Source organism: Diplotaxodon limnothrissa, linkage group LG18 (genome assembly GCF_057381915.1).
Source record: "Diplotaxodon limnothrissa isolate DT_005_m linkage group LG18, D_limnothrissa_male_GT1.1, whole genome shotgun sequence".
Taxonomy (NCBI): Eukaryota; Metazoa; Chordata; class Actinopteri; order Cichliformes; family Cichlidae; genus Diplotaxodon; species Diplotaxodon limnothrissa.
The window spans coordinates 25,821,868-25,848,066 of NC_140613.1; the positions used below are offsets into that span (position 1 = coordinate 25,821,868).

General features: G+C 41.0%; 4 protein-coding genes across 5 annotated transcripts; 3 read left to right on the plus strand and 1 right to left on the minus strand.

The window, feature by feature from the left end:
- Window positions 1-2,133: 2,133 nt before the first annotated feature.
- prdx1 (peroxiredoxin 1) lies at window positions 2,134-7,496 on the plus strand. Its single transcript, XM_085378518.1, has 6 exons — window positions 2,134-2,198; window positions 5,793-5,905; window positions 6,091-6,244; window positions 6,333-6,455; window positions 6,542-6,672; window positions 7,060-7,496. The coding sequence occupies exons 2-6, from the start codon at window positions 5,800-5,802 to the stop codon at window positions 7,140-7,142; spliced, it is 597 nt and encodes a 198-aa protein (XP_085234644.1). The 5' UTR covers window positions 2,134-2,198; window positions 5,793-5,799; the 3' UTR covers window positions 7,143-7,496.
- A 1,688-nt stretch (window positions 7,497-9,184) lies between these two features.
- zte38 (zebrafish testis-expressed 38) lies at window positions 9,185-12,390 on the plus strand. Of its 2 annotated transcripts, none has more exons than XM_085378664.1 (12): window positions 9,185-9,235; window positions 9,414-9,558; window positions 10,030-10,093; window positions 10,194-10,230; window positions 10,332-10,352; window positions 10,432-10,458; window positions 10,556-10,623; window positions 10,709-10,857; window positions 10,954-11,186; window positions 11,303-11,351; window positions 12,198-12,238; window positions 12,343-12,390. In XM_085378664.1, exons 1-12 carry the CDS (start codon window positions 9,185-9,187, stop codon window positions 12,388-12,390), a joined length of 933 nt encoding a protein of 310 aa, XP_085234790.1. The 2 variants fall into 2 exon arrangements, with proteins under 2 accessions (XP_085234790.1, XP_085234791.1); XM_085378665.1 differs by having other exon boundaries at window positions 11,315-11,351.
- Window positions 12,391-12,516: 126 nt separating this feature from the next.
- aldh9a1b (aldehyde dehydrogenase 9 family, member A1b) lies at window positions 12,517-18,945 on the minus strand. The gene is made up of 12 exons (XM_085377296.1): window positions 18,864-18,945; window positions 18,469-18,687; window positions 17,579-17,724; window positions 17,309-17,438; window positions 17,071-17,205; window positions 14,889-15,085; window positions 14,607-14,747; window positions 14,303-14,491; window positions 14,122-14,209; window positions 13,842-13,983; window positions 13,293-13,405; window positions 12,517-13,098 (listed from the first exon to the last, which is right to left on the minus strand). Exons 2-12 carry the CDS (start codon window positions 18,647-18,649, stop codon window positions 13,004-13,006), a joined length of 1,557 nt encoding a protein of 518 aa, XP_085233422.1. The 5' UTR covers window positions 18,650-18,687; window positions 18,864-18,945; the 3' UTR covers window positions 12,517-13,003.
- Window positions 18,946-19,262: 317 nt separating this feature from the next.
- On the plus strand, window positions 19,263-25,828 carry uck2b (uridine-cytidine kinase 2b). The gene is made up of 7 exons (XM_085378854.1): window positions 19,263-19,373; window positions 21,256-21,415; window positions 21,872-21,968; window positions 22,171-22,313; window positions 22,530-22,627; window positions 22,841-22,889; window positions 24,583-25,828. Exons 1-7 carry the CDS (start codon window positions 19,269-19,271, stop codon window positions 24,717-24,719), a joined length of 789 nt encoding a protein of 262 aa, XP_085234980.1. The 5' UTR covers window positions 19,263-19,268; the 3' UTR covers window positions 24,720-25,828.
- The last annotated feature ends 371 nt before the right edge of the window (window positions 25,829-26,199 follow it).

Consider the following 26,199-nt stretch of genomic DNA (forward strand, 5'->3'; position numbering starts at 1 on the left):
AGACACTGCTCGGTGACAGCGAGAGGCTGAACTGACAACAGCCTCTGTAGGTCGACTGAGGTGAACTAACGTAACCTGAAAAATAGAAAGAAGAAGAAAAAACACACACTGTGGTTGGTTTCCTGAGTTTAAAAATGAATTTAATGATATATGTACTCAGAAGGTTTTAGCCAAAATGTTTAGGGCACTGGCATTAGACTCACTAGTGTGAGAGAAAACATTATTTCATTTAGGTTTCCCAAACAGGACACAATACACTTTTTTCAGTACACTATTGGGGCATGAATAAATAGGTAAACAGGTGTTAACAGTAGCACAGATTGGGCTTCTTTCCCAACCGGTCGTGGGAGATGGCGGCCCCTCTCCGAGCCTGCTTCTGCTGGAGGCTTCTTCCTGTTGAAAGGGAGTTTTTCCTCACCACTGCCACCAAGTCCGTGCTCAAAGGGGATTGTGTAATTGCTCGAGTTTTGTCTGTATTACTGTAAAGTATTTACCTTATAATATAAAGTGCCTTGAAGCAACTATTTATGTGATTTAGTGCAATAAATAAAATATATAAATATAAAACTAGATTGAATCATTCGGGTGTAGAGTTTGAATTAATGTCATAATTAAAACCTGTCTTTGCATTTTCATATAAAAGAATGACTGCTCTGAAAAAGGTCTACTATAGCTGAAAACCCCCCAACTCAAAATTAACCACTGTCTGGATTCCTGAAACTGGTTTCTCTTCCCTTTTGTTGTTTTTTTTCTCTTCCTGAATTATAGCAACTGTTACACATAAGGTTTGCTGTCACACGTCAATAATACTTTGGTGTAATTAGATTACACCTTGGTACCCCAGGTAACTCTCCTAGGTGTTAGTAACAGTCCCATAGAGTCTGAAACTTTAAGTTAAAAGGCACGCAGAAAACTCGTCCTCTGCAAAGGCTCTGACAAATGCAGTTTGAAAGAAAGTGGTTTGGCTTAACAATCATTTTAATATGCTGCCCATGCTGCACCTCTTCACCATGTTCAAATAAAAATTAGCCTCTAGCTTCTATTTAATCTCCCTGAGAGACAAACAGGTGACCCACAATAGTTCATTTATAGTTTATTACTTATTATTTATCCATATCATATAGCACCGGGCATTTCTTTTCTTTTCTTTTCTTTTTTTTTTTTTTTTTTTACCTAAATGGACTTGCTTAGAAATGTAAGTAAAATGTAGCAACTTCCTCTTCACAAGATTACAGAAAATACAGACAGCGGAGTCATTCAGTAAATCTAGTGGGAGTGATGAGGAAATTAGAAAGAAAAATACCTTCTGGCAGCTCACTGGATAGAAGCAATAAGATGTTGCAATAATAATTTAAAGGCAAGTCCAGACTTCAAGGAAGTGCTTCTAAAACACATCATGTGTAGTTGAAACCTAAATTGTGAACAGATTTATTGTACTTGGTATAAAACAGGTATATTTACTATTGTTTTCTAGGGGAAGTGTTATTTCTACTTAAAAGAAAAAGAGGAACTTAGCCCTCATTGAAATGAGTCCACAGACAATTGGAAAAAAAATATGCTCCATCGGTTGAGTATCACTAGTTTCTTGAGCTAGTAAGTTACTTTGCATATTACTGGTAATGAGAAAAAAGGCAGCAGAAGTGAGGTGAAGCTGAAAGAGTAATATGATACTATTATTTACTGCTTGTGCATAACAATGGATTGGCAGCACATCGTGAAAGAGGTTGAGTCTTATGATGGAACCTCATATGACCCCTGGATTAAGGAAGTGCCAGCCATTAGATACCTGTTCATTTATATATTTTTAGTTTTACATCAATAATTCAGTGTATTACAGTGAATGGGGATAGTTCAAACACAGAGGGTTAGCTCCTCTGAGATTATTAAACAACTTTAACGCCAAACGCAAAATCTTGAGGTTATTTCCTGGAGTCCAGCCTTTATTTCTTACTCCTCTGGGTTTCACAAGAGCGTGGATTCCCAGAAAAGTCATGAGGAAAGGAGGGAAAAATGCAAAGTCATGCTACATAAGCGCAAGCTTCACATTCTGTGGGACTGACTGAAGTGGCTTCAGTTCACGTTCTGAGCGCAGTTATCGCGAGATGTGAGTCGTTTTATAAATTTCCCCCCCGAGCCCGAGTCTCTTACCTCCTGCACTCCGTGGGCCGTGACTGTGTGGTGTGAAGAAAAAAAGTGAGGTATGTGACACTAACGAACATGTAATTGTGTTCTTTAGAGTCTTAACCTTAAAATGACATTTTTTCTTATTGGTTGTGAAGTTTGCAGTTGTGTAGCCGAAGCTGAAGCGATATTTCAACAAGTGGGTTTTTCCCACATGTGAAAAAAAATCGCTTTCAGAAACTCGGAGAAAAGGATGGCTCGTTGATAATTTGTTTCCGTTTCAGTGAACGAAAGAAAGAGCCCGTGTGTGGCTTATTTTAGAGTCAAGGAAATATTTGAGAGTTTTGCTACAGCTGCAAACCAAACTCACACAGCTAACCCAGGTGGGTTAATCCCTGAAGATGGAAGTTATATGGCAAAAGAAGGGTTAGAAAACAGGTGTGACTATTTATATAAGGAAACACATTAGAGTCGAAGTGGAAGTGCTTTGCGGTTTTATGTTTTTGCCACCTAATGTACTGTGCGCCCAATAATAGGTGTTTGAGCTGAGGTGGTGAGCTGCCATGCGCCTTAAATTATACACTTCACTATAATACAAGCTTATACAGTTAAACGGTTTGCAATGTTGAAATTTTGTATGTTATTGTTCTATCCCACTGTGTTCACAGTGATTTCTATCTATCTATCTATCTATCTATCTATCTATCTATCTATCTATCTATCTATCTATCTATCTATCTATCTATCTGTCTGTGTGTGTGTGTGTGTGTGTGTGTGTGTGTGTGTGTGTGTGTGTGTGTATAGATTCGAGCTTTAATAAAGAGGGGGGTTAAATTAAATAAATAAATAAAAAGTGCAAGTGCACTTTTTTTTGCTCTCCATAAACATGAAGCAATCATTTTGAGTAAAAAGCAATGAAAATATTTTAAATCAAAGGTTTATTCATACCAATAATCAATCTTTAGGGAAATGTGCCTGGTATAAACTGAATGAATGCATACCAATCAAGTGCATTTTATTTAACCAAATTTCCCCAAATGTAATGTTTTACATTGTACTTAAGTAACACATTACATGGAAGATTTACGTGCAATCAAATTACTTAGTTTGCATTTTGTGTTTACATATATTTTTTTGAATGTATTAATATATTAGCTAATATTGTGTCTATATACACAGTAGATATACTTAAAAGGAGGACTTAAAAGGGAGCAGCCAAAAGAAGAGGAAGAAGAAAAAGAAGAAGACAGCTGCTGACTGTAGAAATGCCACAGACAGTGGAAACCACAGCTAGATTTGCTCTGCAGAAAAGAAAACGTGCTAACATAACTTATCTCCAGCATCTGTTAGGTTTCTAAGCTTTCCTACTGGCCCATACTGAACAACCTATGCATACTGGTTATATATTGGTTATTAACACTGGCCTAGTCAGTCTCTATTTATAATCACATTGGATAAAGAAAAACAACAAATCCTCCTGTCGGAGAAGCTGAAACTAAAGCGTTTTTAGTGTTGTAGATTTAGGACTACTTCATCTAATGCCAGTTAGGGTTAGGAAAAAAAAGGTGGTTTGTTTTCACTTCATTGACTGATTTCTATGTTATAAGCTCCACACATCATATCACTCAGGTTTACTTATTTGGATTATTGAGCATGCATCAAGAAATGCATTCATTGTTTAAAGGACCTTGTCAGTGATAAGTGTATTTAAACTGAGCTGGTTGGTTGACTAAAAGATTCATTTGTAACTACTTTGATTGTGGCAAGCTTTATACTTGGGATGTGCGCCACTTGTCGCCTAGGCAACTAATTGTCGTTGTTGTGACTAGTCGCTACCAGACTTACTAGTCTTATAATCTAACTGTTAAAATTTTAATCGATATCCAATGGCAGTAAATTATTGTCCTAATTATTATGCTGCCTTCTACCACTAGATGGTGCATAGATCTTTTAATCTAGGCCTCATCTTTTTGTTAACACTATTAGAATGAGATTGTCGATACAAGCAGCCAAAATTAGTTTTCTCCAAAAGGCAGATGGACTCTGCCTTAGCGATAGGGTGAGGAGTTAAGTCATTTGGGAAGGTTTCAGAGTAGAACTGCTACCCCTCCTTGTAAAGGAGAAGGCTAAGGCTGCCACCTTGCTATCTAATAAAGCTGCATTTTGAGTTTACGTTTGTCTGAGGATTCCAGCACCTCTTGACAGTATGACGTGACCACAGAATGGACCCAGCAAATTTAGTAAAGAATCGGCAACAGGCATCCTATCTGGGTGAGTTGACGAGGGAGGAAGCTTGGTGTACCCTGGCTCTAGGAGGGCCTCGTAGCATCCAAGCTGCAAGCGTTACTGCCTTTCCTTTGCTCAGTTCCCCAACGATAACAGTTGATGGGTTTAGGCTGTCATCACTGCCACTAACTCTCCAGCCTCTTTGTCTATCTGCCCTGTCCCTGGACCAATTCCCAGAGTGGGGGCAATTAGGGTCCAGCCTGTCCCTTCACCAGTTCCTGTCCCCAGGGAGAGAGTGGTCAGGCTTCAGCATCAGCCTCAGTCACCAGTTCCCCACCCACCCCACCCTGAGCAATCTGGTGCTGCTCCAGAAGTCTCAGCACCATCTGGTCCTGGTTCTGAACCCGAGCCAGAGGTCACCACATGGTCTAGTCCTGAACCCTGTCCAGAGCCCAAAGGTCCGGGGCAGCGGATGCCAGCACCTGAGCTTGAGCCGGTGGGTCCTGTTTGGTCCGTGCCCGCAGTGTGCGCTCCGTTGTGAGGTCCTGCTCCTTCCAAGCTCGCCACCAACCAAGTGGCCAAGCCTCCCATGTTGCCTCCATCGTCTCCCATTGAAGCGCGACCTTCAGAACTGCTCATTCTTTGTTTTTGATTTGGACTAAACTTAGAACTGAGTTGACTAATATTGACTTAAAGAAACCTAGGTTAAGTGTAAAGGAACTAATGTGGGTTAAATGACACAAATACGGATTTAAAACCAAACCTGAACTGGAAAAAGGGCGAGAATTTTACTTTTGTTTTTTGTCTGCTTGTTTTATTTAATTCCTACAGTGCCACTGTATGAGATTCCACTATAGCTTCTGTTTCTTGAAGCTGGTAGGACATTTCTCTTAATTGTGTGCTGTTGTTCTTGTTTTCTCTCATCAGGTTTATAATCTGCTGCCGTGCTTGACCAAACATTATTCCCCAACCTTCATTTATAATCTGAATGTTCTGCTGGTATTGCGTATTTTTAATTTGTTGGTCTTGTTTGTTCATGAGAAATTGTGCATTTCTTCAAAGTGTTCACTTTGGACTTCCAAAAATCTCTCCTGTAGTTGAAATTTCTCTTCTTGGATTCATTTAATCCTGTTTTCTAGATTTTGATTTTCCTTCCTACTTTCACAAACGCCCTTTGGATGGATAAAACACCATCTGGGTAATTTAGCCGGAGAGGAGAACCGGTGTAAACTTTGTTTTTTGTGACGGTACATACATACAACATAAAAAATAACATATATATCTATATACATTCTAGTGAAGAGGTGTTAGTCACATAAAAACAGTGTTGGTGGGTGTTTCACATAACAGAAACCTTTCCTTGTTCTGCAAATAAGGAAGACCTTTTGCACACAGAAACAGCACAGTGTAACACCGACTGCTTTCTTCTTCTGTAATCCAATCAGATTCAAGATGTCTGCAGGCAATGCACAAATTGGAAAGCCGGCCCCTGATTTCACTGCCAAAGCGGTGATGCCGGATGGACAGTTCCACGATCTGAAGCTGTCAGACTATAGAGGTAAAGGACAACCTGCGTCTCACCTTCTGTTTGACATGCTTTGATGGTCCTCCTCTCTGCGATTCATTGTTTTGTGATCCTGCAGCATATTCAGCAGAGATTCATTTACACTACAAAAGATGAGAATTAATTAAAGTGATGCATTCACTAGTCTCATTGGTGTTTTTTTTAATGCTTTGGTACAGGAAAGTACGTCGTGTTTTTCTTCTACCCGCTGGATTTCACCTTTGTTTGTCCGACTGAGATAATCGCTTTCAGTGATGCTGCCAATGAATTCAGGAAGATTGGATGTGAGGTCATTGCCGCCTCAGTGGACTCACACTTCTCCCATTTCGCTTGGTATTTAAAAAGCTTTGTATTTTACACATTCACAGTGACCATATTCATTTTTATTAAGTCCTCATACTATCTTTTGGTGACTGTGCAGGGTCAACACACCGCGTAAGCAGGGTGGTCTGGGTGCCATGAACATCCCCCTGGTGTCTGACACACGGCGCACCATCTCCAAAGATTACGGGGTCCTGAAAGAGGATGAGGGCATCGCCTACAGGTGAGTCTAATAATGTGGAGTCCTCAAAGGGCTGGTCTTAATATTTTTAAAGGAGACCTAGGAGCTGATAATTCTCTCTATTACAGGGGTCTATTCATCATTGACGACAAGGGCACCCTGAGACAGATCACCATAAACGACCTCCCAGTTGGACGCTCTGTTGAGGAGACCTTGCGTTTGGTTCAAGCCTTTCAGTTCACAGATAAGCACGGAGAAGGTATGGTGCTCTGCTGTGCCCATGTAATGTCTGCATTCTGGGTCTTGATTTTAAATTCTGTTTTCTCGCCCTGCTTTCTACAGCTCACATTTACTTGCAGTGAAAATCAGCTTTTTACCAAATTATAACTTTTGAATGTAAACTAGCTAATGGTTTTTCAGAAATAATGTGTGGCAGAGAGTGCAAAGACCACAGAGGCTTATTTAAATTCAAAGGTTTGCACTCTTATCTGCGCAATGTATCATGATCTCACAAACTGTCATTTTAGTTGCCTGTTTTTGCATGCAGAACAGAGTTGGTTTATTTTTAAGGTGCAATATGTGTGTCACTTTTGCACACCTGCATTTCATCTACCAGCCAGGACTCATTATAGTCTTATCTTTTCAGTCTGCCCCGCCGGCTGGAAACCAGGAAATGACACCATCAAACCTGACGTCCAGAAGAGCAAAGATTTCTTCTCCAAGCAGTAATAAGCCCATGGCCCGAGTCTGCTATCTGCTGTAGGAGATTTCATTTTGTGATTACATTTCGAACAATATTTACTGAAGCCGTTGTGCCTGTGGACGAGTGAGCCAGCTGTTGTAGTTGATGTGCTGTTTGTGTTTTGTTGTTTGTAGCGTGAACAGTGCACTTAGACCAAAGTATGTAATTGTGTTAAAACACTGCAATTATGTATGCTGTATGCTTCACGGTCTGACAGAACCAAATGTGTGTTTGTTCTCTCATGTCATTCCCCATTTTTGTTACATACAAAGGACCAAACTGTCTGAAGCATTTCACTGAAATTAAGTAGAAATTCACCTGCCTATTATGTATTTATGTATCACGCTTACACGACTTTTTATGGTATTGTTAAGCACATTAAGAATATTTTGGAATGATGTACATTTACTCAGATACGTTATAAATTACACAATAGCACAAGAGAGTCTATGATTCCTTTATATTTATTGCATCTTTTTCCTCAGTCAACAGTTATAACACACGGTTAAACAACAAAAACAGGCCAATGCTGAATTATGTCCATGTATGAAGATCTCTAATAAAGCAAACAACAGTTTGCATTTTTTCTTGATTGTCAGTTTTCTTACACCCACGTCACACATTATGAATATATAGTAGCTGTTTGATTACAACACAGTTTATCCACAAACTTTAACACCAACTGTCCAAACAACTGAAAATGCCAGTGTAAGTTAACAATGAATCTATTTTTTTCTTTCAACAGACCTCACAGCAGACACTTTGAATTTGTCAAGGGATGAAAAAGTAGTGAAATCAATGCTATGTTTAGGCTAAGTGTTTTGGATTCACTGAACTTCTCTATTACATATTCTTTTTTTGCTAGTCTAAAAGACACAAGGATATAATTATTATTTATAATTGTTACACCATACTTATCCAGTTAATGTAAAGCTGGCAAAAAGAAAGTGCCTGTAATGGCCATGCCTACTGGTCTACATCGGGGATGTCAAACTCATACATCGTGGGCTACATACAGCCCATTTATATACGGTGAACCCACTATGACTACATTTTTAACCCCACTTTATATAAGAAAAATAATTGCATTTTCAACAGTATGTCTCAGTTTTACCCAGAAAAGTAGTTTATAATTCACAGAAAATGTCTTTTTTTCTTGCAAGGAGCCATTGTGAAATTACATCATACAAACGGGATATTTTCTGGGGGTTTTTTTTGTTTTTTTTTAATTGTTTGTGTATCACTTATTACTTTAGCATAGTATGAATGACCACAGGAGAGGTCTTTATCAGTAATAACAGCTGTAAAACCTTTAACAATACAGTTAAAAATACATCTATGTCCTCCTTCACATTTTCCAGAACATTCCAGTGGGTTGGACTGGAACCTTTACAGGCCAGTTCTGCCGCCCCTGGTCTGGTCTTAATGTATTTGACTCGAAGAAATAGACCTATGTAAACCTATTATTTGTGAAGAATTTGAAAAATTAAAAACTTTTTTTATGGTTTAACAATTTTTTTATTCCTATATTTTAAAGTAAGGTCAGTTTCCCTGACCTTGTTGCTTTCCTACGAAGTTAAGAAAAACTGGACCAATACAGTCAGTAACTGGACCAATACCAATACTGTCAGTGCGCCCCAGGGTGGCTGTGGCTACAGTGTAGCTAGCCATCACCAGTGTGTGAATGTGTGTGTGAATGGGTGGATGACTGGATATGTAGAGCGCTTTGGGGTCCTTAGGGACTAGTAAAGCGCTGTATAAATACAGGCCATGCGCCATGTTTTGGGCGGGAAATTGCTAGCGCTCCCCCCCCCACACACCTGCCTGGTCACGGCTAATTATTTAATAACTCCTTTCTTACCTGCTCACCGTGGTAATAAGCTTCCCGAAACAACAACCAAAATCGCATAAGAGCTTTGTTAAGAAGAATACTTTGGCGAAATTTAATATTGTTTGTTTATCTTGCTAGCTCGTTTATTGATTAGTAGTACCACCTAGCTAACCTCCGGCCAAAGGAAAGAAGGAGAAAATGGCAGCTGGGAAGATGTGCATGAAGAAAAATAAGGAGGAAACTGCCGAGGTTTGAATTCACTACATAAAAATGCCATATTTTAGGTGTTATTTACTCAATGTTTGTATTTCTAAGTTCCCGTTTAACGGATCTGTGCTGGAAGATGTTTAAGGCAGTCAATGGCGACATCTTGTGGCCATGATATGACTGTGAATATGTTTTCTCCTTTCTTTTCTTTTATTTAAAGTGGACGGAGTTATTCCCGAACGACTTTAAATCTGCGCAGGAGTCTTTACTCTTTGTGAAAAGGATGATGGTCGTGGCTGTCTCCTCTATCACCTATCTCAGGGGTATTTTTCCAGAGGATGCCTACAGATCCAGATATCTGGAAGGTGAACATTCAGAGAAACTAGCTAGGAGTTTAATAAAATCAGTATTCGGTGAAAAAATGTACACTTACTGGATGCTTCATAAGGTAAAATACACCTATTCAATTAAAAACGTTTCCTGGTCTGATAATTTCAGGTGGTAGGTTCAGAATTTAGCTTCAACAATATGAAAGCATGGATCCGTCCTCCCTTGTATTATTGTTTGGGCCTCTTAAATCCCTCAAAGTGTGCTAAATTTAAATGACACAGCTTACTTTAGTATAGTCTCTGACGTATGTTCCTACCACAAAACTCAAATAATTTCAAACTCGTACATAACAATGAGTTCACTGTATTCCAGTGGCCTCTAAAGAGCATTTTTGGGATGTGGTGTTACCAGAGATTCAAATCATCAATGTGAAGCCAACAAATCTCTGTCTTACTACTTTTATTCACTGACTATAAAAGGCTGTTTTCTTTTTGTTGTTTTGCCAGATTTTTGCATCAAAATCTTGCGTGAAAACTGCAACACTCCTGGTGCAGCCAAAATTGTGAAATGGTAAATATAAAATCCCTGCTTTAATGCTAAGAAAATGTATAGAAGGAGAGTTTTATTACCCTGGTTAATATTTGCAAGTGTCCTTATTTGTTTTGTTCAGGTTGATGGGCTGTTTCGATGCATTAGAGAAACAATATGTAAGTCGAGCCTATTGTTCAACTGTTGAAATATGTAATAATGTGCGGTGCCGTTAATATTTTTGTTAATTTTATTATTTTGTATGTTATTCTCTGGACAGCTCCAGCTTGTGTTCATTGGGGTAAGTGTATATGTAACATGAAAGAGACAATTTCCCGGTTACATAGACATGTCTAAAACTTACGATTGTTACAATCCAGGTCTGCGCTGATCCTGATGAACCCAATGTAAGTTCTGTTAAATTACTGAATATTCAAATTACAGCAGCATGTGGCCTGATCGGAAATGATAAACAAACGTATGAATCATTGTCTTACTTTGCAGCGGATAATTGAGTCCTACCACTTCAAATTCAGATACAGTGCAAAGGGACCAGAGATGGACATACTCAGGTAGGAATAAGTTTAAGCATGCCACACAGACTGAGCCCTACCCAGCTGACTGGCTGAAGCTGATATAACCTCTGTGCAACCATAGGAACAACGGTATAAAGATGCAAGTGACCATGGACGACACCAAAAAGGCTTTGGTGCTTCTCATCAGGAAGCTCTTTCTGCTTATGCAGAACCTGGACGTCCTCCCCAGCAACGTCTACCTGACCATGAAGCTCTACTACTATGATGAGAGTAGGATACTTACTTTTAATGAATATCCTTGTGTCTTTTAGACTAGAATTTTCCTACTAAAAACTAAAAATATTATACTGTGCTCTTCTTTCAAAGTCACCCCTGCTGACTACCAGCCGCCTGGTTTCAAGGAGGGCGAATGTGACAGTCTGTGGTTTGAAGGCGTGGCCGTGAACTTCAGGGTTGGTGAGGTGGAGACGCCCTTTCACACCTTGAAAATAGCTGTGTCAGCAGAACAGGATCGGGTGGAGAAACTTCAGAAAGGAAATCATTTGGGGGAGACTAAGCAGGTTTCTCAGGGGGCTTTTCCAGAGAAGGAAATTGAGAAGGTAGGCTACAGAAAGGGGACTGTTTAAGTACTGGATGATATCTTTATAACAGTCTCAATCCTGTTTACAAATGCAACAGGCAGTTTATCATAATATTCTTAAACACTTGGTTACAGAATCCTCCCAAGAAAATATATGAAGGAGAGGATCTGCCTTCTGAAGACGGTGAGTCTATCAGGGCTGGGTGATCCATATTTCCCAAGAAGCCACATGAGAACTGTACAAAGGAGTATTGGGGGCTATATTAAGAAAAAAATATTCATTTTGAGAGTACAAAGCTGATTAAAGCTGTTGTTTCAAGTCTGCCACAGCTGCTACACTCTGCGAAATGCCTTGTGTTGATGAATGACTGAAATCATACTTCAGAACTGGTTTTAACAGCAAGGAAATTATTTCTCTTTTAGCACATAAACACAGTGTGCTGATGGGTATGAGGACGTTGAAGAGATGGTGCAGAAAGCCTCATCTGATCAAAGGAAAAACCACACAAACTCAGAAAAGTTGTCTGGATTTATGCAAAATGACATGCCTGTCAAGTTAGAAATGCAAGGATATCAATGGTTACACATTCTCGCATTAAAGAGGACGTATGCTGTGTCATAAGCCACAGTAAGACAGCTGATAATGTTTTTTCACCAACTCCACTACAAAGGCATTTTTGGGCATCGGGTATAGCAGCCGTGGGAGTTGTTTAGCTTGAAACAACAGCCTGTATCTTCACATTTCAACTTTATTCTCAAAGTGAATAATATTCTTTTTGTTAATGTGGCGCAAATACTCTGTTGTAGAACTTTGGGCTGTTGTGAAAGGCAGATAAAATCTATATTGAGCAGGATTAAGTTCACATAATAGATGCAGCCCTCCACAACAGTCCCACTTTCGCATGTGTTCCTCTTGGGAAAACTGATCGCCTACCCTGGATGTGCTGCTGCTGTTTAAACCCTCACCCTAAAACAAAACAAAACATAAAATTGAACAAAAGACTTACACTGCTGACTTTCCTCTAAACAGAGTCTGCACAGTTTAAGAAACCAAGGCGACCCATGGCAAAGGTACAGTGGTACTAGACTGTAACAAAATCTAAGAAATAACATATTTGAGCTTAATTAATAATAATTATTAATTTTCCAACTGTTTACTTTTTTGTCTGTCTTAGAGGACTGCAGCTGCCAGAAATCTTGCAAGAAAGAAAAGAAGAATCTAACCAACAAGACAAAAGACGTGTGAACAACCTGTTAATTTTAGTATGACGTTATTGTACAATTCATGTTATTATCAAATGTGTTAGACAGGTTCCTTTGATAGTTCACTCTACCCAGACATTGCTGTTGCAGTTTTATTTCACACGACACGCTATATCATTCATAATTCATATAAAAGTACTCAGGTTTTCATTTAAGTGTACAAAAATAGTTTCATGTGTATAGTTTATAAAATAAAGCTTGATTGTAAACATTGTTGTGCAAATGCGTAAAATACGTTGAGAATCATCTCATTTACATAAATGGCCAAAAAAGGTAACCAAGCACGAAACTCAATATGAAACTCATTCGCACTCAAGTAGCTAAAATCAGTCAAGATTTAGATTTTAATCACAAAGCTAAGAGCTTGAATTAGATTGAATTGGTTCAGAATGCAGTTTTAGTGCCTACAATGTGTTATATTTTCCTGTAAATTAGAAAAAAAGTGTGGATGATTTGACTGTTAGTTGTTATTTGGAGCACAAACAGTTGATAGTTTTTCCTTGACTGAGAGAGATTTCCTGATCTAGAGTCTCTGTCTCAGTGCACAGCTCTGGCTTGCTGTGGCTGGGTGGTCTAGAAGAGGCTGTCTACATCGCCCATCTCCACAAACACAGTCTTCAGTTGGGAGTAAAACTCGATCGTCACCTGGCCGTTCTCCCGCCCTATGCCTGGGGAACATAAGGGTCACAAATGCACGCCCACTTTACTTACTGTAGTTGTCAGATGATGCATTTTTCCAGGTATAGAACTGATCTGAGTTATTCAGTTACTTACTTATGAGTTTGATTAATAAAAAAACAAAACAAAGTAATGATATGCCGTTCACATTTAGCTCTTGGCCAGCTTGAAAACGAGAGTGTACCTGACATTTTGAAACCCCCAAAAGGCACCTCCACAGGAGTAATGTTGTAGTTGTTGATAAAACAGGAGCCTGCCTTTAGATGTTCAACCACTCTATGGGCTCGCCTCACGTCCCTGCAGAACACGCATAAAAGCAAATTTAAAATCTCCAAAAGTTGATTCTGTTCATGAACAGAATCAACTTTTGGAGATTTACTTACCTGGATAATTGATAATGCATCAAGACAAATTTAAAATAAATAAATTCAGACACCAAAGCAAAATAAGAGGCTGACATGCGCGATCTTTTGGTTGTTTGTCAGCAAGGTTTCGCCAAAACAACCACATGAACAAACAACTACATGAAACATGCTGGAGAGCTGAAGCATGGGAAAGAAGGGACCCACTGAGTGTAGATGACTTTGTTTGAGGGATTAGGGAATTGTATGTGTTATATGTGTATGTGATACACTGGGACTCAGATTAAGTGACTTCAATTACTGGTTGGTTTGTAGCTTTAAATGTGGTTTAAAAAAAAGAAGAAGAGAATTTGCACATATAACAAACCAACCTGGTGAAAACACCTGCAGCCAGACCCAGTGAAGTGTCATTAGCCCTCTGCAGCACCTCGTCTTCTGTCTCAAAGGGTAGCACAGACATGACTGGACCAAAGATCTCCTCCTTCACACAGGTCATGTCATCAGTGCAGTTACCTATGAAGGGGTAAAATTAAAGGATTTCAATCCACTGACTTCAGAAAACTTGTGGTGTTGCAGTTAAATTTAGTAGGGGGAGATAGTTTCCAGCACCGTAACAAAATGCAAAAATAGAGTATTTTATAGAAGGTCTACCTAATACGCATGGTGTCATGTAGTATCCTCCTCTGAGCTTGGGATCAGATGGGACATAAGATTCACCCCCACACAACACTGTAGCGCCCTAGTAACAATGCAATCCAAGTTGAAGTTCCTGCACATAATCCTACTGGTGTACACCTGACAAAATAAAAAGAACTCCTTGAACGAGTCTTACCTCTTTTTTTGCTCGATCAACAAAAGACAGGACTTTATCCAGATGTGGGTGGCTGACCAGTGCCCCCATTCTGGTGCTCTCTAAAAGAGGGTCTCCTATTTCGATCTCTTGGGTCCTCTTTACCACCTCCTTCACAAACTCAGGCAGAATATCCTTCTGAACAAAGACCCTCGTACCATTGCTGCACACCTGTGATGCAGATATACAACACTATCAAGTAACAGGCTTCAATGTGAACCAGACACAAGCTGAACCATAGAGTGATGGTAAAATATAACAGCATATGAAAAAAAAGATACACTACCTGGCCTTGAGACAGGAAGTTGGCCATGAGAGCTCCCCTCACAGCGTTCTCCAGATCACTGTCCTTAAATATGAGCAGTGGAGATTTTCCTCCAAGCTCCAAAGTCACTGGTTTGACCCCCTTAGATGCCATCTCCATGATCTGTGGCACAAAAGCAAATGGAAAAACATCCAGTTATTAGGACATATAAAGAAGACGTCGGCATCGTTACCACGACATTTACAAATCCCAATTGTTTACTATTAAATGTCCTAGTCACAAGAAGTCTAAAATACCACGTACTTTCTGTCCTGTGGGCACACTACCAGTAAAAGACACCTTAGCAACATCAGGGTGTTGACACAGGAGGCTGCCAGTTTCCTGGCCCCCCTGGACCACATTGAAGAGCCCCTCTGGAACTCCGGCTTTGGCGTAGATCTCTGCCAGCATGACTGCTGTCACAGGTGTCACCGGTGACGGTTTAAACACCATGGAGTTACCTAATATGGAGAAAAGATGACAAAGAAAAACATGGATTGTTTGAATTCTTTTAATAAGTCTGCACATTCAGTTGTATCAGTCTCTGTGGAATGCTATCTAAAGGTGAAATGCTGTAATTATTTTCTGAACTGTTTTGTGCTCAAATGAATTGCTGACATTTAAAGATGGTAACGCCCACATTTTAGTTTTAGTAGCGCAGCAGTTTATGTCAAGTGACCTTACAAAACATAGTCTTGCTGTTCATTTGCTAGAACGTGCAGTTATCCTAACTTCAGATGCCCTTTCCTCACCCCACAGTCTAACTTCTTTTTTCTTTTTTTTTTTGCCTGTCCCATTTGGATCTTTAGCCGTGAGAATTGTTGTCTGAAGGCCAAGAAAGATGCCAAGCGGATTTACTTTACCAAGTGGATCATCATGGCCTTGCCATATTGGTCCATTTGATTGACCTTTATTATAATTATGTATTTATTTTATTTTATTTTTGGTTGTTACAGACGGGACAGACATGACTGGGGGATAGGACAGGGAGAGAGAATGAAAGAAAGAGAGGGAGAGAAAGAAAAATAGAGGGGAGAAGAGACGGTGAGAAAGGGGGGAAGAAAAAAAAAAGGAAAACCAAACAAAACACCTGGATCACCTGTATGGAGATAAAAAAAACAAAACAAAAAAAAACAGAAGAGAAAACGAACAAAACAGAGCAACATAATAAATACACCACCATCACAATAAACTAGCTAATAGTAGATAACAGTAGATACTAAATATTACATGCTATTGTGCAGTACACAAGATTGACAGTACACAATGTGCTTTGAGGTAGCAGCCAAGAAAGGTGTAGTTTGTGTTTGTGAACACCCGTGTGTACACCTGTGTGCACACCTGTGTGGATCAGCACGCTTGTATTCAAAAGGTTTCTCCATGTAACGATCTGCTAGGGAGTGTGGGGAGCCACAGCCCCGTCCCCCAGGGCATGAAGCAGGTATGGAGGAGATCCAGGCCCCAGACATCCAGAGGCCCCAGAGTACGAGGACCCAAGGAAGAGCACCACAGGGGCAACCGCGCCACCCTCCTGGGAAGAGCTGAGGAGAGCCCCAAACGAGAGGTCACGGAGCAAAGGCCAGAGGGGGTTGCAGTGACGTGCCCGTGGGCTCTGCTGGCAGCCAGCTGTGCCAGAGAGGACCGAGCCTCAGGCCCAGATGCCAGAGACCTGAGGGCACCCCACCCCCTGGAAGGGGCCCAGCTGGGCCACAGGCGCCAGGCCCCGCCAATCGGACACCAGGAGTGAGTCGGTACATACATGAGCGCCTAGCCCCAGACACCAAGAACCACCATCGTCTGAGGGCATCAGCCACTGGTAGGGAGTGTGGTGAGGGGAGATAGGCCTCCATACCTCGGAGAGCCTGAGATGTTCCCAGAGAGGTGGAGTCTAAGACCCAAGCTGACATATAGACACAGATGAACAGGCGCACGCAGACACAAACGTGCATTCCCACCCCCATATACACAATCAAATACTCGGCACTCATCCGACGTGGGGACAGACACAAATAGACACTGTACACACATTCACACTCCCCAAACATACTCTATATCCCAGGTCCGGGTACCCCTGCCCCCAGAGGGGCAAACCATACCCGGACCAAGGAAATGTAACCCTTCTCTCTGGGGTGGAGCAAAGCAGACCGCCTCCTTATGTGCAGTAGAGAGAGAGAGACCCCGCATCCCAGACCCCAATCTGACGGCCAGCACCTTCTCCCAGCCCCCCAGCCCCGAAGGTTAACAGAACGGGAGTGAGTGAGGACCCCAAACCTCCCTCCGCCCGCTCATATGTAGTGTTGCTGCGTGCTGTTCTAAAGTGCATTTAAAACAGTCTAACTTCTTAAGAAAATGTACTGATTCATTTTCCAGGAGTTTAAAGAGATTTTCTTAAATGTAGCAAACCAACAAAGGCCACTGGTGTTTTGGTCGTGGAAGAAACCCATACCGCAGGCCAGGGCTGGAGCAGACTTCCAGGCAGCGATCTGAAAGGGATAATTCCAAGCACCGATGCCAACACAGACTCCCAGCGGCTCTCTGCGAGTGTATGCAAAGGATCCCCCAGGCAACTGGACATGCTGGCCTTGATAAAGGAAAACAGAAGCATTGACAAGGTAAAACAAAGGCTGACGTGACATTTATAAAGCCATATAAATATGGCAAAAATATACGATAGCTATACCAACCTGCTAAAGTGCTGGCCAGTCCTGCATAGTACTCTATACACAGTCTGGCAGAGTCCACATCCAGACGGGCCTCTGTGATGGACTTCCCATTATTGACCACCTCCATTTCAGCTATTTCCTCTCTTTTGCTCTGTGCATTAAAATCAGGGCATATGCAATCTAATATATTAGATGACTCATGAGATCTTCCTTTTGCAAGATATAACAACAACTTTGTTGAGCTGTTCTTCATTCTAAAAAACAAAACAAAAACATATAAACAACAAACACCTCAATTATATGTGCAGCTTCTATCATGACCCTTGCCCTCTCCATCCCCGACATTTTGCTCCAATAACCGAAAGCCAGTTTGGCAGCCTTCACAGCTTGATCCACCTCCACAGCACCACAAGGCTCCAACTGGCACAGGACACGGCCTACAACATGGAATGTAAGATAGCTCAAGCGTCCAAGTAGGCGGACTTTCATGAAAACAACAGGTTGCACACAGTTTCCATTTGGCACAGTCATCTCTATGATTCCAGTCGTTCTTTGATGTGAAGGAAAAATAATTATCGGCCTACAGCAGCTACAGGCAACTGTGCTGTGAATTTTGTGGCTCGCTTACACTTTAGAGCTGGAAATGTCATTTTCAGTGATGGTAACTGTGATTAGATAAAGAGCACCATGCATAAAGGGTAGGACTGCATGCAGGCTCTGTGCTGGCTCAGATGGAGTTAAGAGAGTTGAATTAAAAACAGGGACCGGGCCTCAAAGAGCATCAGAATATAATTGGACTAAAAATGTGTAATGCACGGAGCAGCAGGCTGACTATCAGGCATCATTAACTGATAATGATGTGCTCTCATGTCTTGGTTCTGCTCCAATGAAGCTGTGCAGAGATAACACTGTCCATACAGGACTGCTGGTCTATAGCAGTGACTAACTGGATACAGTATATCAATCAACATGTGTAGAAAGTTTACTTTTATTGAAAAACTAGTTACCAAGTTTAGAGGTGTATTTGACAAAAAGACTTTAATCATTCAGAAAGTAACGTTGAAATCATTTTCCCCTACTAAAGATTACCAGACATACATATTCACACAGCAATGGCCAAAGTCCGGTGATAAGGCAGGGTCAGTACTTTTTTTTCAGTATTTACGAGCTGTGTGTTTTACCGGTTGCAGGTTCGTAAACAATGTCCTTGCTGCATTTCTCAGGGCCTGTCCTCCTCTTCCCAGCCCAGAAGTTAAGCGGGAGGGTGATCTCCACCGAGCCGGAGGAGATGCACCTCACTCCAGCAGCCAGAAGAGCAGCTGCAGGGCGCCGCAGAGGGAGACTAGCGAGTTTCCGGAGCATATTGGAGCTCGTCCCGTAGCTTCAAGTGTCACTGATGACTGTAAAACATGCAGTATGCGGGTTAACGTCACTATACCGATAACGCTGGAAAATCTAAAAAGGAGTCTGACTCGATTACAAGCAACTCCGCCAAACAGTTATGTGCTAACGACTCTTTCACTTTACTGTCACTTTTAAAATGTCATTATTGGATTTAAGTTTTGAGAAAACATACCTATAAGACGTTTAATTTGTTTTCGAAGAGTCCAATCTCAACTCAATTGAGAATATCGTGTTTAGTTGCCATTACAACGGTACTTTTCTGACGATTCACCAAGGGGCGGGCCAAATTGCAGCCGAAAGCCAATCGGCGCTAACAGGCCAGTGGCGTCTGAACGTACTATACGATTGGATAGTTTCACTGTCGATCACTTAAAGCGGCTTTACGAATATACTCTCATATGTTAAACATAATTAAACGTCAGTAACTATTGCATGGCTGTAAAACTTTCTTAATAAATACAAGCAAATAAAAATATATAATTAAAATTGCAGTTGTTTAAAATAAAGGGCAGCGTTGTGGGAGGAGCTACATCATAACGACGTTCCAGCTCAGCGGCTGGAGGAGCACATTACAAGTATGGCTGGAGACAGTGAGACACATTTAGGGGACCGCGGCGAGAACACCCAGGTTGTTCGGCAACCTTTCCTCATCGGTGTCTCCGGTGGCACTGCCAGCGGCAAGGTTAGCGTTCTAGTGAGCTAATTTGACGGGTTTCACGTAGTGACACGTTGAGAATTTTGAGTTAATTGACGGCTGATGCTCGCAGCTGAGTTCGCCGGCTGACCGCGTGGCTTCAGCGACGCAGCAGTGAGGCTTGATTGACAGTTCACAATAGTTTAGCGCACTGGTGCTCTGTCTGTGGTGCTGAACGCTGACTTTAGTTGGTCCAATATTCTTCTTTTTTGTGACGGAAATAATAATGATAATGATAAACTAAAATGACAATGGATGGTAATAATGTTAGCTTAGTTAGCCCCCGAGCTAACGATAAATTCCATCACATGCTAGCAGTGCAGGGAGATCTAAGACAATAGCTAGTGCTAACCTAACTCTAAGCTAGGTGGGCTGTGTTTGTAAACAGTGTGAGCCACATATCTGTCAAATGAATAATATTTTAGCAGCGTTAAATTGATAGTTGTTTGACGTCAGATTTTTTCCCCTTTGACCCGGGATAACTGCTAACGTTAAATAACGGTAACCTACATGGTGGCTTACTGGATAATAATATACTGAACCCATTGTGGAAATCACTGTGGAAAAAGATGTCGCTCATCTCTCCTTAATATGTGAAACCTTAGATGCCTTTTTAACAAAAAAAACAAAAAAATTATATATATATATACACACACACGTCGATTCAAGAAGTATTAGCTTAGCTTATTGTATTCTATTTTAATTTGACCGAGTTGCATTAAAAGCCTCGCACAAAGAAGCACGCGCGTGGGCAGAGCTAAACTTGCCAGCGCACACGGTGGCGCTGACTCTTAAACACAGACGTGGCTATTTCTCCAAACACGTCGTCACATTTCTTTGTTATGAATTTTAGGGTTTTTTTTTTTTTTTTTTTAAACCGTGGGCGGCTGGGGAAAAAAACTCCCCTTGAATTAAACCAGTGATCAAAGTTCACATAACAGACTAGCTAAATGCGACGGTTAGTCAAGGTAAACAATACTAAATTGGTGGTGAATGTTACTTTTCGCGGCTTTGTTGTGATCCCGTCGTACATTCATCTCCTTTGGGCCCTCTTTCTGGCTCTTTAAACCGTATCATCTGTTATTGGCATTATGTCAGTGTTTTCCTGTCAGTTTCCGGTTTGACGCTGCTCGGGGTGTGAGTGATGTCATGTTCCGCGTTTGGTATATTTAGAAGACATACCAGTTTTGTTTCATATTCATTAGCCTTACTGCTGAAGGTCTCCCCCTGCCTGTAATGGCAACAAAATAATGAATATGATTTTTCTTTAAAAAAAACAAACATTAATACTAAAAAAAATAATTATAAAATTATATACATACCCTTAATATTTAAAAGTAAAACGTCTTCCCTTTAGTGTATTTAAAAAGTTTATTTTGAATTTCTCCAAGAGGGCTAAACTTAGAAGTTAGAGCTTCAAAGTGATGCTGTGTCACTGGGGTGGCTCAAGGGTACATTCAAAGTTTGTCCATTTTATCAGAAACTACCCCATTTGAGGGCGTTGACCCAAGCTTCCAGCTCTGGTGTGAAGCTGTTTAAATTCGTTGTAGCACAGTGTAATGGGTACAAAAGGAAGCAGAGCCTCAGGCAGTGGGGGAATGCCCTGTCAGCATTGGGCATGAGATTCTTTTAGTTTGGGAGGTCAGTGAGGACAAAAAAGGTTGGCCACAGGGCAGTTTGCCTATAGCAGTTTGCAAATGTGATGCAGGATGTTTACTCACCCAGATTATTTCTAGGTTAAAATCTTAATCTATGTGGGTTGATATTTAGCCCACATGGGATGTAGCATGCTGATGTTTGGCCGATACTGGTATTCAGTAGTCCTATTGGTGCACTCTCCTGACAGTCATGTTCTTGATCATTTCCACAGTCGTCTGTGTGTGAGAAGATCATGGAGCTCCTGGGACAGAACAAGATTGACCACCATCAGCGGCAGGTGGCGATCCTCAGCCAGGACAGCTTTTACAAGGTGCTGACTCCTGAGCAGAAAGCCAAGGCACTCAAGGGCCAGTTTAACTTTGATCATCCAGGTATGATGCACGTTAAATCTTTGCTACATGTTACAGGTTTTAGTGGCTAGGTCATTTTACCTGGCTTATTGTATTAACTAAATGGCATCTTTCATGTGCACATGCAGTCCAAAGTGGATTACGGTTAAACAATTGGAGGATAAAATATGTTAAATGACACCTAACAGTGGCATCAATACATAGAACTTTTGGAGTCCATTTTTGGAGTCAGGCTTTTCACCCTCGCTTCCTTTCTGGGCTGATTTTAAATCTGCACCATCAGCAAGCCGTCCTCAGGCAGCTGCTGCCAGGCTCAGACTGAACACAACACATGTTATACGAAAGCGATTCCTGGGTTACCAAACGTGCGGGGAGCGGTGCCACGTGTCTGTGGGTGCACATTGAGCTGTAGTGATGGAGGTTAAGTGTGACCAATTGTAACTGAGCATTTTTCGGTTTTCCCTTTCTTGACCTCAGATGCCTTTGACAGCGAGCTGATCATACAAACACTGAGACAGATCCTTCAGGGGAAAACTGTCCAGATCCCAGTTTATGACTTTGTCACTCATTCCAGGTGAGTGCCTCTTTGTTTACCATGCTGTTTAATTTGGCCACAATTCATCATGTGATCATAGAAGCACAACAGAGGCTTTATGCAGTTAAACAAATAAAGCATTTGATGTGTAACTTCGATTGTGTAATATGCTTAAATTTGTTTTGACACGCGTGTAAATGCAGTCACTCACAGAGAAGAGGCACCTTTCTGTGTGTTCCAGGAAAGACGAGTTTGTTATGGTGTATCCGGCTGATGTGGTCCTGTTTGAGGGCATCCTCATGTTCTACTCGCAGGAAATCAGAGATCTGTTCCAGATGAAGCTGTTTGTTGACACAGATCCCGACACACGGCTGTCGCGTCGAGGTGTATAGCGTGATTTGGGTTGCTACTCACTAGTGTAACGATTGTCACTTAAGTGCACTGTTAAAGTGCTTTTGGTTTTCAAAAGTACATTTGGACAGTCTGTTATCATCACATAGTGTGTGTGTGTGTGTGTTGTGTTTCTGTTTCTTGTTTCTTTTTTTACATTGGTGTACTTTTGTTTTTCATGTCTAAATGTAAAACATGTCTCTATTTCAGTTCTGAGAGACATCAGTGAACGTGGCAGAGACCTGGAGCAAGTGCTCAGTCAGTACATCACTTTTGTGAAGCCGGCCTTCGAGGAGTTCTGTTTACCTGTGAGTGCTCCTGTCTTGTTGAGACACTAAACCAGGACTGACACCATTCTAGTTTTAACACTGATACAGGCAATTATTTTTTTGGTAACAAGAAATATTTGCCCACTAGAGAGTGCTGTGTGCTTGTACTTGTTTAGAATAAAGAATTGTTCCATATTATAATGTTTTTGAGCTGCTGTATTTAATCATAAGAACATTTCTTATTTCTACCAGACGAAGAAGTATGCAGATGTCATTATTCCACGAGGAGCAGATAATCTTGGTGAGGCCTCAGTGATTATCGTGACATCTTAACCTACAAATAACTAACGTGTTTAACTTGTCCTTTGGATTGTGCTTGAGTTTGCCCGTGCGAGGCAAAACAAACATGTTTGCGCTCCAGTGGTCCGTTCTTCGTACCTCGCTTACTACATCCAAGATCAAATCATCGCGCTAACTTTGAGCTTGCTATTCCGGTTCTCCGAACACACCTGTTGTTGACGATTAGTACAGCTGGATGGAGTAATGTGAGATCACTGGGTGGCTTAACAGGGGCTACGCATCGATAGTAGAAACATTGATCGGCAACCCTTTGATTGGTCAGCGAAAATGTCGAAGGAGCGCGCTCGGTATTTTTCAGCAGCAGAGCAAGAACTCTTGATTGAGGGATTTCAGGAGTTTCAGAGTTTAGTTAAAACGCAAGGGAACACTGCAAAGGCTGCAAAAGCAAGGAGAGAGGGCTGGCAGAAAGTTGCTGACAAATTAAACTCGTAAGTAATTTAATAATAATAACAATAATAATGGATTGGATTTATATAGCGCTTTTCAAGGCACCCAAAGCGCTTTACAATGCCACTATTCATTCACTCTCACATTCACACACTGGTGGAGACAAGCTACGGTTGTAGCCACAGCTGCCCTGGGGCAGACTGACAGAAGCGAGGCTGCCATATCGCGCCATCGGCCCCTCTGGCCAACACCAGTAGGCAGTAGGGTAAATTTATTATATTATATTACATTATATCCTCTTTCACATTAGAGCCACGACAGGACCCACTAGAACATGGGAACAAGTAAAAGTGAAATATAAGAATATTCTACAGAATGGTAATATTTATCACTTATATTGCTTTTAGTCTCTTGGAATGAGACCCTGGAATAATCTGTTTGTTTATAACAGCAACCAAGAAAAGGGCAGAGCAAAAAAAGACAGGTGGTGGTCCTGCACCCCCTCGTCAACAAGTTGGTTAAGTAAATAATACCCTCACGGGAAAATCGATATCTCTCTATGCGCACACTGTCGCGCTGAGCTAAAGGATCCTGTCTATCCCGCAATATACGCTGAATTCTGAGAACTCTCCTTATCAATCTTGCACCTTCCGCAATGGGTGGCTCACGTATACGGACAGGACATGGCTGCGACAGACTTCCCAAATCCACCTTCGCTTTTATAGCCGTCGTCTCTCATCTTGATTACACGAAGTAATTTACTATTACTACTCTAACATATGACTTACATCTGAAATAATCAAATACATGAAATAGAATGATTAATAGTACATTTCCCTTTTTTTAGGAAATGACCTGTATGTATCTGTATGAAATCAATAAAAGAATCAAGTACTGCAATATCTTTAGTTACATTGATATTTATTTATGGTAAAACAGTGGTAAAATATCGCTGTTGCTTTCGTATACATGAAGCGGACATACCTGAGTGGCCGCGATCTAATCTTGTTTACATAAAGTAAACCTGCTCCCGAGCAGGTTTACGCTTATGGATCTGTTGCTATGACAGCAAGTCCCGGATGAGCTTCGGAGAACCGAACGATCCGAGATCACGCGAAATCGTCAACAATCAAATCCAGCTAACTTACTTATCGAGGTACGAAGAACAGGCCCCAGTGATACAAATAACACACCTCTGCCACACAGCATCTCAAGGTCTTTAACAAACTTTCCATTTCCTCTTTCAGTGGCCATCAACTTGATAGTACAGCACATCCAAGACATTCTGAACGGCGGACCAAGCAAACGTCACAACGGCTGCACGAACGGCCACAGCACTCCACGGCAGCGGCGGACCTCCGAGTCAAGCAGTCGGCCTCACTGACCCCATCACACCTCTCTTCACAGAAGGGAGAGGGGTGTGGGGTGTTGTAAATAATGCCTGTGGGCATCACTGTATTTAAAAGAGGAGAAGAAGAAGAAGAAATGCAAAGAGAATTGAAATGCCTTTTATTATATCATGACTACTCTTATGTTATTGGTTATTTCATTGTAACTGTAAGGATTTGATTTTTATTTTGTCATGAGGGTAAAGATGAGCTCTTGTTGCGATGAGACCATTGGTTAAATATTGATCCCATGCATTTCACCCCTGCCTCTTTTTTCCCCTTCCTTTCTTTTTATGTATCCCCTGCTGCTCCGTTAAAGTTTATGCTGTAAATGAATAAAATTGGGGAATCTTTTTTTTTTTCTTATGTCTGATAAAACTTGAAGCCCTCGGGGGGAGGAATCTGATGACATGTTTAGTGTTCTGAAAGGAACGCAAGTTAGACAAGTGATGAATCAGGTGCACTCTAGCTAGATTTGCACTGACAATCTTGGGAGTGTCTCCAACAATTTTCATTCAGTTCCTGGTTTTTCTCGTTTGTGTTAAGTGTATTGTAGTGTCCGCACCTTTTGTATGCCTGTAACACAATTTCTTTTTATTTTTCGGTACCAGTTGCTACATGCAGAATAACACGACTAGCAGATCAATGAAGCCAAATGCCTGAGGGTTCAACTGAGTGCTCTGATAACTATGTCTAGTGCAACTGTTAATTATGGGGTTAGTTCTCCTGTCTAAATGGCTCACATGTGTAATGACTGAAGCTTATACAGATCCTTGTGTTTTCAATGGCACAGACTTTGGTTTGTGAGCAAAGTGTTCAAATCTGTGAATTGCTTTTCTATACTCCTCCCTCTTCTACAATTTGCTCACGTTCACATGGACAAATAAGTTGTCGAGTTCGAGCTGGCATGTATATACTCAGGTTGATACCAATGGATTTGAAATGCCAGGTACAGCAATATCACTTATCCCAGGTGTGTGGCCATTAACCACCAAGATCCACCACAATGCCTCTGTGAAGATGCCTCAGGTTAAAATGTCTAGTAAGTATTCACACTTGCAGTTTCCACTATGAAAAGGTTACAATAAAAAAACAAAAAACAAACAGCTGGATCCATTTTTTAATGTGCTTAATTTAATAATTTGTACCATAAGATTTGTACTGTATGATGACTTGATAATGATTTGTTTGGTGATTTATATTTGAACGGTTAATAAACTGATGCGGTTTTTGTAGCTTTGTGATTATTTTACCAATTTAAATGCATTTCACAGAGAAACAGTTCATGTTGTATTTGGTACATCCGCTAGATGGCGCACGTCCGTCCTGCTTTAGCATTGGTGATTTAAAATGTACTTTGATATTATTTTTGATATAGTTCTGAAGAAATTCTGACGGCCATCAGAGCCGAAAGATTTTGTAATTGAGATTTATGCAAAGTTTTAGTAGAAACAGCTGAAATGCCTCATTTAGGCA